This window comes from Carcharodon carcharias, chromosome 13 (genome assembly GCF_017639515.1).
Source record: "Carcharodon carcharias isolate sCarCar2 chromosome 13, sCarCar2.pri, whole genome shotgun sequence".
Taxonomy (NCBI): domain Eukaryota; kingdom Metazoa; phylum Chordata; class Chondrichthyes; order Lamniformes; family Lamnidae; genus Carcharodon; species Carcharodon carcharias.
In genome coordinates, this window is record NC_054479.1 from 119,718,312 (window position 1) to 119,731,619 (window position 13,308).

At 39.1% G+C, this 13,308-nt stretch overlaps 1 protein-coding gene across 8 annotated transcripts in view; it reads right to left on the reverse strand.

The window, feature by feature from the left end:
• Positions 1–200: 200 nt before the first annotated feature.
• Positions 201–13,308, reverse strand: part of slc26a5 (solute carrier family 26 member 5) — a 74,654-nt gene continuing 61,546 nt past the window's right edge. For 6 of the 8 annotated variants that reach the window (XM_041202381.1, XM_041202380.1, XM_041202385.1 and 3 more), the window contains 7 exons: positions 12,321–12,427; positions 7,250–7,319; positions 7,030–7,122; positions 6,794–6,904; positions 5,638–5,865; positions 1,634–1,688; positions 201–710 (listed from right to left, as the gene is read on the reverse strand). In XM_041202381.1, the coding sequence (XP_041058315.1) occupies positions 559–710; positions 1,634–1,688; positions 5,638–5,865; positions 6,794–6,904; positions 7,030–7,122; positions 7,250–7,319; positions 12,321–12,427 (816 nt within the window). In that variant the 3' untranslated portion in view covers positions 201–558. Of the gene's footprint in view, positions 711–1,633; positions 1,689–5,637; positions 5,866–6,793; positions 6,905–7,029; positions 7,123–7,249; positions 7,320–12,320; positions 12,428–13,308 lie in introns of those variants that run through there. The other 2 variants (XM_041202384.1, XR_005944751.1) reach the window with 2 other exon arrangements.

The window sequence follows — 13,308 nt, forward strand, 5'->3', positions numbered from 1 at the left end:
ACTAGTGATATAATGATGGTTCCACTTGACTCTCGCACACCAACAGGAGCAAGGATGGGGATGGGAGCAGTGCTTTTGTTTTATAAGGTAAGGCTACTTATTCATCCATTTAGCTCAGATTCTATGAAGATATTCCTCAAACAGCAGTTTGGGCAGTGATGGGTAAAACAAAAAGCAGCAACAATGGAGAAAAGCAATAATTTCAGGGAGACAAACTTTATGTACATAGATACAAACTTTCTCTACATAGATACGTATGAAAGTAACTTAAGAAAACAGTTCAGAAAAATATTGATTACTCAGTTACCAGGCACTATAGAAGTTGGTCACACCTTAAACTCTTACCATACTGAATAAAAGTTAAGACCCATTAATCTGGCACAAATGCTTAAACTAGTCTTGTTGGCTTAATTTCCTCTGACTTAATATACTTGAAACAGTTACCATTCTTGAAAATGCTGCGATATTTTCCTGCAGTGGCAATTCTTCTAGTTTCTAGCTGGTCTGTCAAGACTCAAATAATGTAACAAATGATTTTATTTCAACAAGATGGTCAGTTCAAGAGGAGGACCTTTCTGTGGAGGAGCCATCTCCAAAAGAAGCCAAATTCTGGCAACGAAGAACAGCATCATGTACAGAATGAAACAGAAGACCTCTTGTAACTGATTTTGCAAAAAAATCCAATCTATTCAGATCTGCCACAACGGACTCTGCCAGTAAAACAAAATATATTGAAACAATTTTTTATTTAGAATCGCCACAACATAAGATTTGTGTTCTAAACATAAAATACAACAATTTGTAGGCAGAATAGACTGTGAAGTTGTTTGATATGGGTAACAATCGTGAACAGGCACAGCAATTCTCTGGGCAACAGTTTTTAAACGATATCAGTCACCATTTTCATAAGTACTGATAAATGTTGAACAGAAACATTAGCCAATTTGCAGGCTAATCCTATTGTCCCATTTTACTGCTGCATTAACTTGGAAATGAAAAGTACATTTTCAGGAGGGGTGGGAGAATGGACAAAAACAACAAATGGTTATTGATAATTTCTTACAAAATGTAGGTATTTGGATGCTAAAACTACTAAGCCAAAACCTCAACAGATAAACAATACCACATTAAAGTGATAAAACATTGTTGAAATTGGCTTGAATTCTTCAATAAAAGGGAAAAAGAGTAATATTTGTTAAACATTCATACTTTCCAAAGTGGTTTCAACAAAAGCATCATCTATTATTGGCCTCAGTGGTGTGGATGGCTATTTTCTGAAACATTATACTTTCTCCTCAGGGTCTTCAGATTGAAGCTAACCTAGACTGATGAAATCCTAACCCTCTTCTAGACATTTGAACCTAAATTGAAATGATCAGCTTTAAACCAATTCTCAACAGGAATGGTCCTGAACACAAAACATCCATAAGGTGTACTAAATGTAGGCATAGATATAGTAGGGTGGGATTAATGCATATTGTTGAGGTTAAAGTAGCAAATCTGCATCTGGCCACAGTATGCCTGATACATGAATGATTGCTACAAAAACCAAATGCCCAGAACCAAAATGTACTGCACAACCTAGCACAAAGATGACATTCCAACAACAACTTCTAGACAGCATTACACTTACCATTGCACCCAGCTAAGACGACATTAATTCCAATTTCTCCATATTCCTTTATTATCTGAAAAGGTAACATTACGAAACAAAAATGTCAATCAAGGTTAAATATCGGCATGAGTTTTAAGATCTGAGGTATTAACGGGATTTGAAAATGCTCCAAGTTTAGGCTCTTCCAGTGGCTTGTTAAGTTTGTCTGAGTATTTTAGACAGAACAAGAGGTTCCAAGATTTACTTGGTCTGTGCAGCTAGCTTAATGAAATCAGGTCAACAATAAGAGCATCCTTAATTTAAAAATGAGCAGGATTCTTCTAACTGCCCAGTAACTCCAGTTGTGTACAATCAGCTCAGCTGTGATGCTCCCACTGGTAAAACAGCCATTCTCTAACAAAAGTCTTCATGATATAAATGGCCACCTGAGCTAGACACTAGAGATCATCCAGTGCCTCTGCAAACAATGAAAAAAAATTTCTAAACTGTGCAAGAACAACTGATGGCCACCATCTTTCAGGTTCTTGAAAGTCAGAGGAATTAAGGAGCATAAGAGTAAACTATTGAAATATAATGAACCATAAAATTGTTCATAACTTTGTACATTAACTTCTCAAGTGCATCCACTTTACCATATGTTTAGCTTTGCTGCGTGGTAGCACTCTTAAAGGACACAATGATCCTACAAATTACAGCATGAAAGCAGGCCTCTCTGCCTGCTTTGTATTGGTGTTTATCCTCCACTTGAGCAGTAGCCCCAAACCTGTGTAACAATCCTGAATGCCTATATCCCCTTTCCTTGAACCATCAAAGTGCTGGTATCATCTCTTCATTAACTCCACTAGTGCATTCATAGCTTCCAAATCCCACACAAAAAAAAATCATCCATCAAATCCTTCTGTAGTCTGCTGTGCTCTAACAAAAATAGCCCTATTCTTCCAGACTTTGCTCATATTCATATTCCTTCACACTTGGTAACTTTCTATTGAATCTGCACTGTACTCTCTCTTTGGCATTCTACTCTGAAAGCCCAAAACTGCAGCTACACCTACTGTGGTCTTACTTTTAAAAAAAATAGATTCTCCATACAATTCCATTTTTATATTTCATAACTCACCAAAAATTCCATTTTAATGTTGCCTACAAATTCATGAGTAGCGCATGGGACAGGAACATCCATTTCGATTTGCTTAATTAACTGTTCTCAACTCTTATTCTTTCTTCTTTGTCAGTTTAGAATCCAACTTAATAACTTTTCCCCCAAGTTTTTTACACGGTTTCTTTCTGAAAAACTATTTGAAAGTTCATGGAAAGCCCATCCACCACATCTATCACTTCCTCAAAAATCTGTCTTTAGCACAATGTTTCAAATTCCACATTGTCTTACAATTGCTTTTTCTTCACCTAGACATTCAATAATTTCATTACTAAATATTTAATAATTTCATTAGATTCCAAAACTTCCTTACTCCACTGGATCGTAATTACCCAGGTTAGTTCCTTCTCTCTTTCTGAAAATGGGCATTACATTAGCCACTCCAAGCTATGGCACATGGCTCAACAGATCCCTGGAATATAATTACTGTATTATTTAGCTGCACCCTGTTCTGCCCTCACATTCCACTGGGTGTACCTGACAATTTGTTCACCTTTAGATCAACTGATTCTTCTGTGCTTGGTATGTGGGCTACACTGGCAAGTTTGCACTGGTTCCCTATGCTTAGTTGCCAACAATGGGCAGATCAACTGTTTTCTGGAGAGAAGCTTCTTGAAAATTGTTACAACTGATGGACCTCTCAATAGGGAATTCAACATACTGGCCTGATAATAATGAAGAAATTATTAAGCAAGTCCAAGTCAGGATAATGTGCGATTTGGTAGGGCACTTGGGGGTGATGGTGTTCCCACACCATTACCACTTGTAAAGAGAAGTAGAGGTCACAAGTGAAGAGATGCTGGTAAACTAATCAGTGAGTTGCAGTGCATTCTGTGGATCATTTTTGGATCACAACGCAGCCAGCATGCCACTGGTGGGTACTGAGATATGGGCAGATCAAACAAACTGTTTTCTGGAGAGAAGCTTCCTGAAAATTGTTACAACTGCATTCATCCAGACAAGCTGTAACTTGAAATACAAACAGAAAATGCCAGAAAAACCCAGCAGGTCTGGCAGCATCTTCTGAAGAGTCATATCAGACTCGAAATGTTAACTAATTTCTCTCTTCACAGATGTTGCCAGACCTGCTGAGTTTTTCCGGCACTTTCTGTTTGTATTCAGATTTGCAGCACCTGTAGTATTTTACTGTTATTTAAGTTGTAACTTAATATATTTTCTACTCCTGCCCAGTTTGCAGTAAAGTTTAAATCTATATGTTGTTATGACAATATTGCTTTTAATTCCCCAAGTTTATTTCCCACAACATGCATTAGAATATATGCAGTAATATTTTGCTCATTTTAACATTACCTTTCCTCCTATTTTCTTCTGCTCAAGTTAATAACCTCATTCTTTTATCTGTCTTTTCCCTCCTTATAACCAACTATTTCCATGTTATACTTATTCCTTCAGTATGCTATTGTTAAAATTTTCATTTGAATATTAACCTCATCCATCACCACCATCTGTACTTGGCCAATACTGCAGTGCAGAGTGTGCTACAATAGCGTAGGTAGCATCTTTCAGATGAAAGTTTAAGCCAAGCTTCTGTTTGCCTGTTCAGTTGGGAAAAAAATCCCACTGTACTATTTGAAGAGCAGGACATTCTCAAATCCCAAATAACATTTATGCCCAATAAACAAACAACAAAATAGTAGAAATCTGAAATAAAAACAGCATCTGTGAAGAGTGAAGGTAAGGGTTAACTTTTGAGGTCAGTGGCTTTTTGTCAGAATCAGAAGCTGAAGGTTGGCGGAGGGGTGGGGGGCGGTGGGAGAAGTATGAAAGGAAAAACACAGAAGGCTCCTGTGGCCCAGGAGTTTAATGGAAGTAAAAGGTAAGTATACACCAGGGGTACAGACCACACCATCTGCTGTGTACCAATAAGGTATCCCGAAGCTAAACACCACAAAGTTACCCTATTCCTAGAGCATGGTTACTGCCACTCTGTCCAAGAAAAATTGAGAACTGTAATTAAGGTCTAAGTGTGCAGCTTGCACGTTAAATATCAATATTAAGGCCAGAGGGCTGTAAACTGTCTCAGTAAGTAGATCTCACTATTGCCTTTTTCAGTGTCAGTCATAATGCAGTGGTAGCATTCTCTTACCGGAGTCAGAATGTTGTGGGTTCAAGTCTTACGCCAGCAACTTAAACACATAACCTAAGCTGATACACTTCAGTACAGTAGAGAAATCACTGCATTATCAGAGGTATTGTCTTTCAGATAAGCCATTAAACTAAGCCTGCCATCTCAGGTGGATGCAAATGCTCCCGCAGAGCTATTCGAAGAGAAGGGGCTTTCTCCTCATGTTCTAGCCAGCGTTTATTCTGCAACCAACACCTAAAACAGACGATGTGGTTACTCACTTTACTGTTGTTTGAAGAGAAGTTGCCTAGTACCCATATTTCCTCAGTCTAATTCACCAAAGATGATGATGATATACGTTATATATGGTTAAGAGGTGAGGTTTTTGGGATTTCCCAAATGCTTGAGATGCATAGGCCCCACATATAGTTAGCAGAGACAAGACATTTTCAATAATAAAAACAAAGTGCTGGAAAAACTCAGTATATCTGGCAGAATCTGTGGAGAGAGAAGTTGAGTCCAATATGACTCTTCTTCAGAACTCAAAACATTTTCACCTGTTATTAATGCGTTATTTCAATACTTGGAAAATATGCCCAGAGTTTTGAATACTGATAATTTTGAAGACAATGTGGACAAATTATTATTGATGATGATTTAATCACCAAAATGAATGTTGTGACATCCAGCTGATCACTGGGGAATATCAGGTTCAGTATAAACTCAAAAATTCAATGTCAGTGAACATTAGCGCAAGTCCCATTAAAACTTAAGACTCACCATTTTAAGCACTTTTGCTCCAACAGAGTCTACAAAATTGACTGGGTTGAAATCCAGAATTAAAGAATGTGTGTCAGCTGCTGATTTGATAAAGGCTGCTAGTTCTTCATCATAGTTTGCATCATGTTCCATGGTCTCTGGAACACTCAAAACTCCATTCTGAATCTGTTCATTTGGAACTTCTACAGACACCACCTCATGTTCTGCAGCCCCCTTTGCACTTTTTCTCTGTAGAATAAGCAAAGAAAGATCCTGAGAGGGTAACCTAATATACAAAGCATCTATTGACACCAGTGTGTTAGCCAATGCCGGGAGGAAGTGCTTACAATGCAGAAAAGCAGAATAAGCTCAACAAAAGCAATTTTTTACTATAAGAAGGCTGGATGAATATCCATTAAGAAAAGAATTGTAGATTACAAGGATTGTGGAATAAAGTGGTCAACCAGCCACACAGCTAGCCAGGAGAGAAATGGCTTAATCCCTGTTAGGAGGGAAGAGTTATGAGGCACAACTTGATAGGCTAGGGGTCTTCAGTCTGAAAGGCTTTTTAACAAGTGGATCCTTATAGAGATAGTCACGATATTTAACAGGAGGATGAATGTAAAATGCTAAACTTTATTTTTAAATTACTGTTTACATCAAGACAGTAGTTCAAGAGGGCTCATGTCCAGAAAGCATTTCTTTCCTGAGCAAGGTAATCAATAATTGGAAACTGATTTCCAGAAAGTTTGTTGTAGCCAGTTATTAGACTAATTTCAGAAACACGGAGGTGCTGTAACAGAATAATGAAAGAAGCTGGCATTTTAGACATCTGAATATAGAATGGGCTGTGGGGCTGTCATTCAAACACAAAGTTATGTTTGACTCAACTAAATTTCTAGCTTGCTCACACTGTTCTCTCCCAGTTATACTATCCTGATCATACATGTAACTACAATGACATAATTATAAAACAAGTATATAAATTAACACAATACATGTAATGCACTATTGCCCAACTAATAGAAAAGCATGGCCCCAGGATGTTGTGCAAACCTACAATTAAAATTATAGTTCAGCAATGCAAACGGATATACACACACAAAAGCAATACCGAGTGAAGTCCTACCAAAGCTAAATACTTGAAATAGAAGAAAGATCATGCTGTGATATTTACATTTACCAATTTTAGGATCATTTTCTTTTTCCTTCCTTCTGCTGACTGTGCTTTCTTTTTTCCTTCAAGCTTTTTCTTTGCCAATAATATTGCAGCTGGATCTATATCAATCTGAAAGAGTGCAGAAGAAATAGCTGAAGATTTTTTAAAGATGCATAGTAATCACTTGCAAAACATTAAATGTCACTTATTTATGATTTTCAGAAAGACTTAATTGCAAACTTCTCATTGCTCACCTTTTTGTACAAAGCACTCACATACATATCAACGTTTGCAAAGTAAAGAGAGGCGTTTGATTGGAATATCTTTATTCCAGGAATTTCCTGTACCTAGAATATAAACATTTTCCACCACATTAAAGGCCATGAAACAGCTGCTGGCTAAGCAAATCCATAACTCAAATCTATTTTACAATTTGCCCAAAAGCAAACTACCAGTGAGACACTGGGTTCTCACCTCCTCATAAGCCTCTATGTCCAAGTAGATATCTGTATTAGGTATCTGACCAAGAATTCTGTATTTAGGACTGCAAAAAGAATTTGGATTTACTGTTAGGTTAGTTATTAACATATTACCTTAGCTGGTCAGGATTATCGTTTACAAATAAAATATATGGTTCAAAAATTTAATTTCTAAAACCTGCAAATAAGATACATGCCAAAACAAAATCTGTTACTACAACAATTTATATTTATATAGTGCATTTAACATAGTTTTAAAAAATCCCAAAGCGCTTCACAGGAGCCACATAAAGAGACATTAGAACAGGTGACCAAAAAATTAGTCAGAGACAGATCTTAGGGAGCACCTTAAAGGAAAAGAGAGATAGAGAAGTGGGAAAGGTTTAAGGAGGAAATTCAGAACTTAGGATGTAGGCAACTGAAGGCATGGCCACTCATTGGTGGAGTGAAGAAAATCGGGGATACAAGTTCAGAATTGGAAGAGTATGGAGAAATAAGGTGAGAGAAAACAATAAGTGGAAGGATTCTGAGAAGTGCAGTAGACAGAGGGTCCTTGGGATGCATACCCATGGATCTCTGAGGCTGGCAAGACAGGTAGATAAGGTGGTTAAGACGACATTCAATATAGTTTCCATGCCTAAGAGCAGGGAGGTTATGGTAGGACTGTATAAAGCACTAATTAGGCCACAGTTAGGGTGCTGCATGCGGTTCTGGTCATTATATTAAAGGAAGGATGTGATTACACTAGAGCAGGTACAAAGGAGATGCAAGGATGTTGTCCACACTGCAAAATTTTAGCTACGAGAAAATGTTGGATAGACTGGGGTTATTTTCTTTAGAACAAAGGACGCTGAGGGAGGATTTAATTAGGATGTATAAAATTGAGGAGCCCAAACACTAGATAAGTCCTATTTTTAGCAGAGAGGTCAATAATCAGGGGGAATAGATTTAAAGTATAGTGGTGGGGCTCTGGAACCCTCTGCCTGAAAGAGTGGTAAAAACAAACTCAGTGGATTTAAAAAAAAACAGTACTTGGATATATACTTGGAAATGCTTTAAACTACAAGGATATAGACCAAGCGGAAACTGGGATTAGGCTGAACAGCTGTTTTTTGGCTAACATGGACACAAGGGGCTGAGTGCCCTCATTCTGTTTTGTAGATTTCTATGATTCTATTTTGAAGGATTGCAAGGCTGCCAAAGGTTACAAAGATAGGCTGGGACAAGGCTGTGGGAGGAACTTGAAAACAAGAATGAGGATTTTAAAGCTGTGGCATTGCCAAATCAGGAGCCAAGATAGGTCATCAAGCACAGGGAGGGACGGTTGAAAGAGACAGTGCAAGTTAGATTATCATTTTTGGAGGAGCTCAAAATTACATAGGGTGCAAGATGGGAAGCCAGCCATGAGAGCATTGGAATAGCTGAGTCTAGGGGTAACAAGGCCATAGTTGAGTGTCTCAGCAGTAGATAATCTGAGATGGGTGATGCTGGAGGTGGAAGTTGACGGCTGTGGTGATGGAAAGGGTCAGGAGTTCAACTCTGGCAAATAGAACTCTAAGACTGCAAACAGTCCAGCTCAATCTCAGACAGTGGCCAGTGGAGAGAAAGAGAATTGATGGCTAGGGAAGTGTGTGTGTGGCGGGGATTAAAAATAATGGGTTTTAGTGAACTTCTGCTCATCCCATTTTGGATGCAAGTCAAGCAATATGACAAAATGAGAAGCAGTGAAGGGGTTGAGGGGGATGGTGCTGAGATAGAGCTATGTTGCTGCTAATGCATGCGCAGAATCTGACATGTTTTCAAGTGATGTGGCATCATTTATGTGACAGGGAGCAAAATGTAGAAATACAAGACCACCAAGGTTGGATCCTTGGAAGACTCGAGAGGTAATGCTGCAGGAGCGGGAAGAGAGGCCATTGTAGTTGATTCACTGGTTACAAATGGATAGTAAGAATGAAACTAAATGAGGACAGTCAAAGCTGGACAAACAGAGGAGAGGCATTGGGTGAAGATAGTGTGATCAATGTGTCAAAAGCACAGAGATCAAGAAGGAATAGTTTACCATAGTCACAGTGGATGCAAATGTGACTTTGATAAAAGGAGTTTCAGTGTAATGGCGGGTTGGAAATCTGATTTGATAGTTTAAATATGGAGCTGCTGGAAAGATGGGCATGCATTTTGGAGGGAACACCATATCCAAGGACCTAGGAGAGGAAGTGGAGGTTGGAGATGGAGTGGTAGTTTGCAGAGACAGGGGGGTCAAGGGTGTTTTTTTGAGGAAGGGGTAAGATTTGAAGGGGAGCTGGGCTGTACCGAAGGAGAGGAAACTGTTAACAGTATGAGATAATTATGGGGTCAGAAGGGATGCTTGGTGTCTAAAAGTTCAGTTTTTCCACTGTTAAAACAGCTGTCTTGAAAGCGCCATAATAATTTAATACTCATGATGAATGTGCTTTTTTAAAAATATTCGATTCACAGTTTTTGAACATTACAACAATTCTCAAATTATGCTGTCCGTTAACAGGATCCACATCCATTCGTGCAGTCAAAATAAGACACAGAGCCTTTCCTTGCTGAGAGAGATTATTGACTTTGTTCAGTGTCAACACTCCTCACCTCCACCTAGTGTCCCAGCTATCCCTTATTTATATGTTCAAATACCCATCAATTTCCCTCAAGGTGGTGGACATGAACCGACCTCAACGTGATCGACATGAACCAACCTCAACGTGATCGACATGAACCGACCTCAACGTGATCGACATGAACCGACCTCAACGTGATCGACATGAACCGACCTCAACGTGATCGACATGAACCGACCTCAACGTGATCGACATGAACCGACCTCAACGTGATCGACATGAACCGACCTCAACGTGATCGACATGACACTGACATTGTCAACTACCAGAGCACTACCTAGTTTGAAAAATGGAGAGTCTTGTGAATGACCCATTTCGGGGGGGGGGCAAAACCTGATGTGTTGTAGAAGAGAGTATTTAAAACCAAGTGCAGTGTTATGCATGTGGACAGGACTAACACCAAGCTTGCTTAAGCCATTCAAAGAACAGATCTGTGGTAAAGTAAGATTTTCATATTATAGCACATAACGCTAAAGGTTCAAAATTACAGCAGTGAAGGTTTATCTAAAGCAACTAGGCTGGATTCACAGGACTGGATTTTTTTTTTAATTCATTCATGGGATGCAGGCTTCACTGGCTGGGTCAGCATTTATTGCCCATTCCTACTTGCTCTCAGAGGTGGGGGTGGCAAGCTGCCTCCTTGAAATGCTGCAGTCCACGTGGTGTAGGTACACCCACAGTGCTGTTAGGGAGTTCCTGTACTGGAACAGCTTGGCTAGGGGCACAGCAAGTTCAGGAGCATAAGTATTATTGCCGGAATATTGTCAGGGCCCATAGCCTTTGCAGTACCCAGCGCTTTCAGCTGTTTCTTGATATCACATGGAGTAAATCGAATTAGATTGGCATCTGTAATGCTGGGAGGAGGCCGTGATGAAGCATCCACTTGGCACTTCTTGACTAGTCTGTGAGACAGCTCTCCCAATTTTGGCACTAGCCCCCAGACGGGGCTTAGACTGCTGTTGACGTTTCCAGTGCCTAGGTTGTTGCTGGGTGGTCCATCTGGTTTCATTCCTTCCTTGTGACTTTGTAGTGCTTTGTTACAACTGAATGGCTTGCTAGGCCATTTTAGAGTCAACCACATTGCTGTGGGTCTGGAGTTACATGTAGGCCAGACCAGGTAAGGACGACACATTTCCTTCCCTCATGGACATTAGTGAACTAGATATGTTCTTACAACAATCAACAATGGTTCCATGGTCATTAGACCTTTAACTCCAGATTTTTTTATTGAATTCAAATTCCACCACCTGCCATGACAGGTTTCAAACCCACCACAGCAGATGGTCCACCAAATTCGAACTCTGGATCACTAGTCCAGCGATAACACCACTACTCCATCGCCTGCCTCTAATTTACAAAACAAAACACACTATTTTGACATTGTACATGACCTGAGTAAGCCTTATCCACAAAAATGATTAAAAGTTTAAACGCTTTAACTGCCCAGATAGGATTAAGGAGCTGGGCCTAGATACTTCACAGTACAGCAGTTGCGGTTATAATTTGATTAAGCTATATAAGGTAATGAACAGATTGAAATTAAAGCAAAATACCGTGGATGCTAGAGATCTGAAATAAAAACAAATTGCTGGAAAAACTTAGCAGGTCAGGCGCACCTGTGGAGAGAGAAACAGAGTTCACGTTTTGAGTCCAAATTGACCCTTCTTCACAACTGATGTATGCACACTGGGATTTGGGGTAGTTTTGGGAAGATCAGGGGTCACGTTTGTTCCATTGTGTAACTTACACACAAGTTAGATGTTAGGCAATTCATCTTTTCCCATAAAATAGTGACCCTGTAGAATAGGTTGTTAGTTTGTGAGGTGAGTGTCGATTCACTGTGGACCAAGAAAACTAACCAGGTCCTGGCTGGAGTGGGGATCACTTAATACTAAAGGTAGGTATCAATTTATAAGTCAGACTCCACGTGGCCTCCTGAACCAGGTTTGATAGCCAACAATTATGAGAGAGGAAGTTTCTTGATCAGTTTCCTCTAACTAATTAGTCTTAGATTTTTGATCAGAGTTTCATATCTGTATCAGGAGACTGCATCGCACCTAGCAGATACAGAGTCTTTTGATGTGATGCATAAGGAATCACAAATGTACAAGACAAACTTTTAATGGATCACTTGGTCTTTTCCTATCCAACATTTTATGTTTGCAATAAACTTCTTGATGGATATTCCAGCTAGCGATGGTGGACACACCTATTGAAAAGCATTGTCTAATAGCCCAGCATAATTATGGCAACATGCCTACTGTATATATAGTTCAGTAAGAAATCGAAACTGGGTTCTGACTAACTGATCGTGCAGACCACCAAAAATGAAACTTCACAGGATTCGCTACGAATTACCAATTTCAAAAGATAAAGCAACAGCGCATCAGCCATCAAGCCAAAAAAAAAATTGTATCTAACCTTTGTGTTCGGTAAACAACTGTAATAATGGCAAATGCCACTGCAACCAGGAGTCCATAGTCCAATCCCAAAAGGAGAGAGGCGACAAATGCTACAATCCACAATGCCTGGATCAGAAAAAAAATGTATTCAGTATTAAAGAAACACTAATTTATATGCTGAAAAATGAAATAGCTGAGGGCAAGATACGTTGGTGTGCCAATATACTACACCAGGGGTGAGGGGTGAAAGGGTATGGATTTAGATACACAATGTGTCCCTAATGCCAAACACGCCGTTTGGTGGAGTTGTACAACAGTATCTGGGCATTTCCTTGCAAGAAAGGAGGGAAAAATGGGTTGCTTTCAGACACCTGCTTGCAGTCAACACTTGAACGCCATATATATGCCTGGAAAAAGGGCATATGCCTGCTTTATTGGACTGGGAATAATACATAGCATCGAGCTGAAGAATAAAACTAACATACCTGAATTACATTTTAAAAACCACCTACATGAGTTACCTAAACAGGCATGATAGAACATTTGGGTATGTTGTTTCAATTACTTCTAAACTAAGTTATACAAAATATACTTACAGTATACACAAACTTTGATCAATTGATTTTTTGGGTAATGTTTTGAAAAGATTCTATCCTAGTATTATAGCAAATATTATGAAGTGGAAAACACTTGTAATGAAACACCAATTCCATGCCAACATTTATATACACAGTTTCATTCAAAATATAATATTCTACTGCACATCAACCAATTGATTAAATTCCTTAATTGACAGGGAGTCCAGGGTTATGGGGGACATGCAAGTGCTGTTAAGCCCACAATCAGATCAGCCACAATCTTACTGAATGGTGAAGCAGGTTCAACGGGCTGAATGGCCTACTCCTGTTTCTATTTCTTATGATCCTATGTTCTTATGGTCACATATTGAGATGGAGACATCAGGTTTGTTTTTTTTTTTTACAGATTTGGTAAACAATCTACCATAA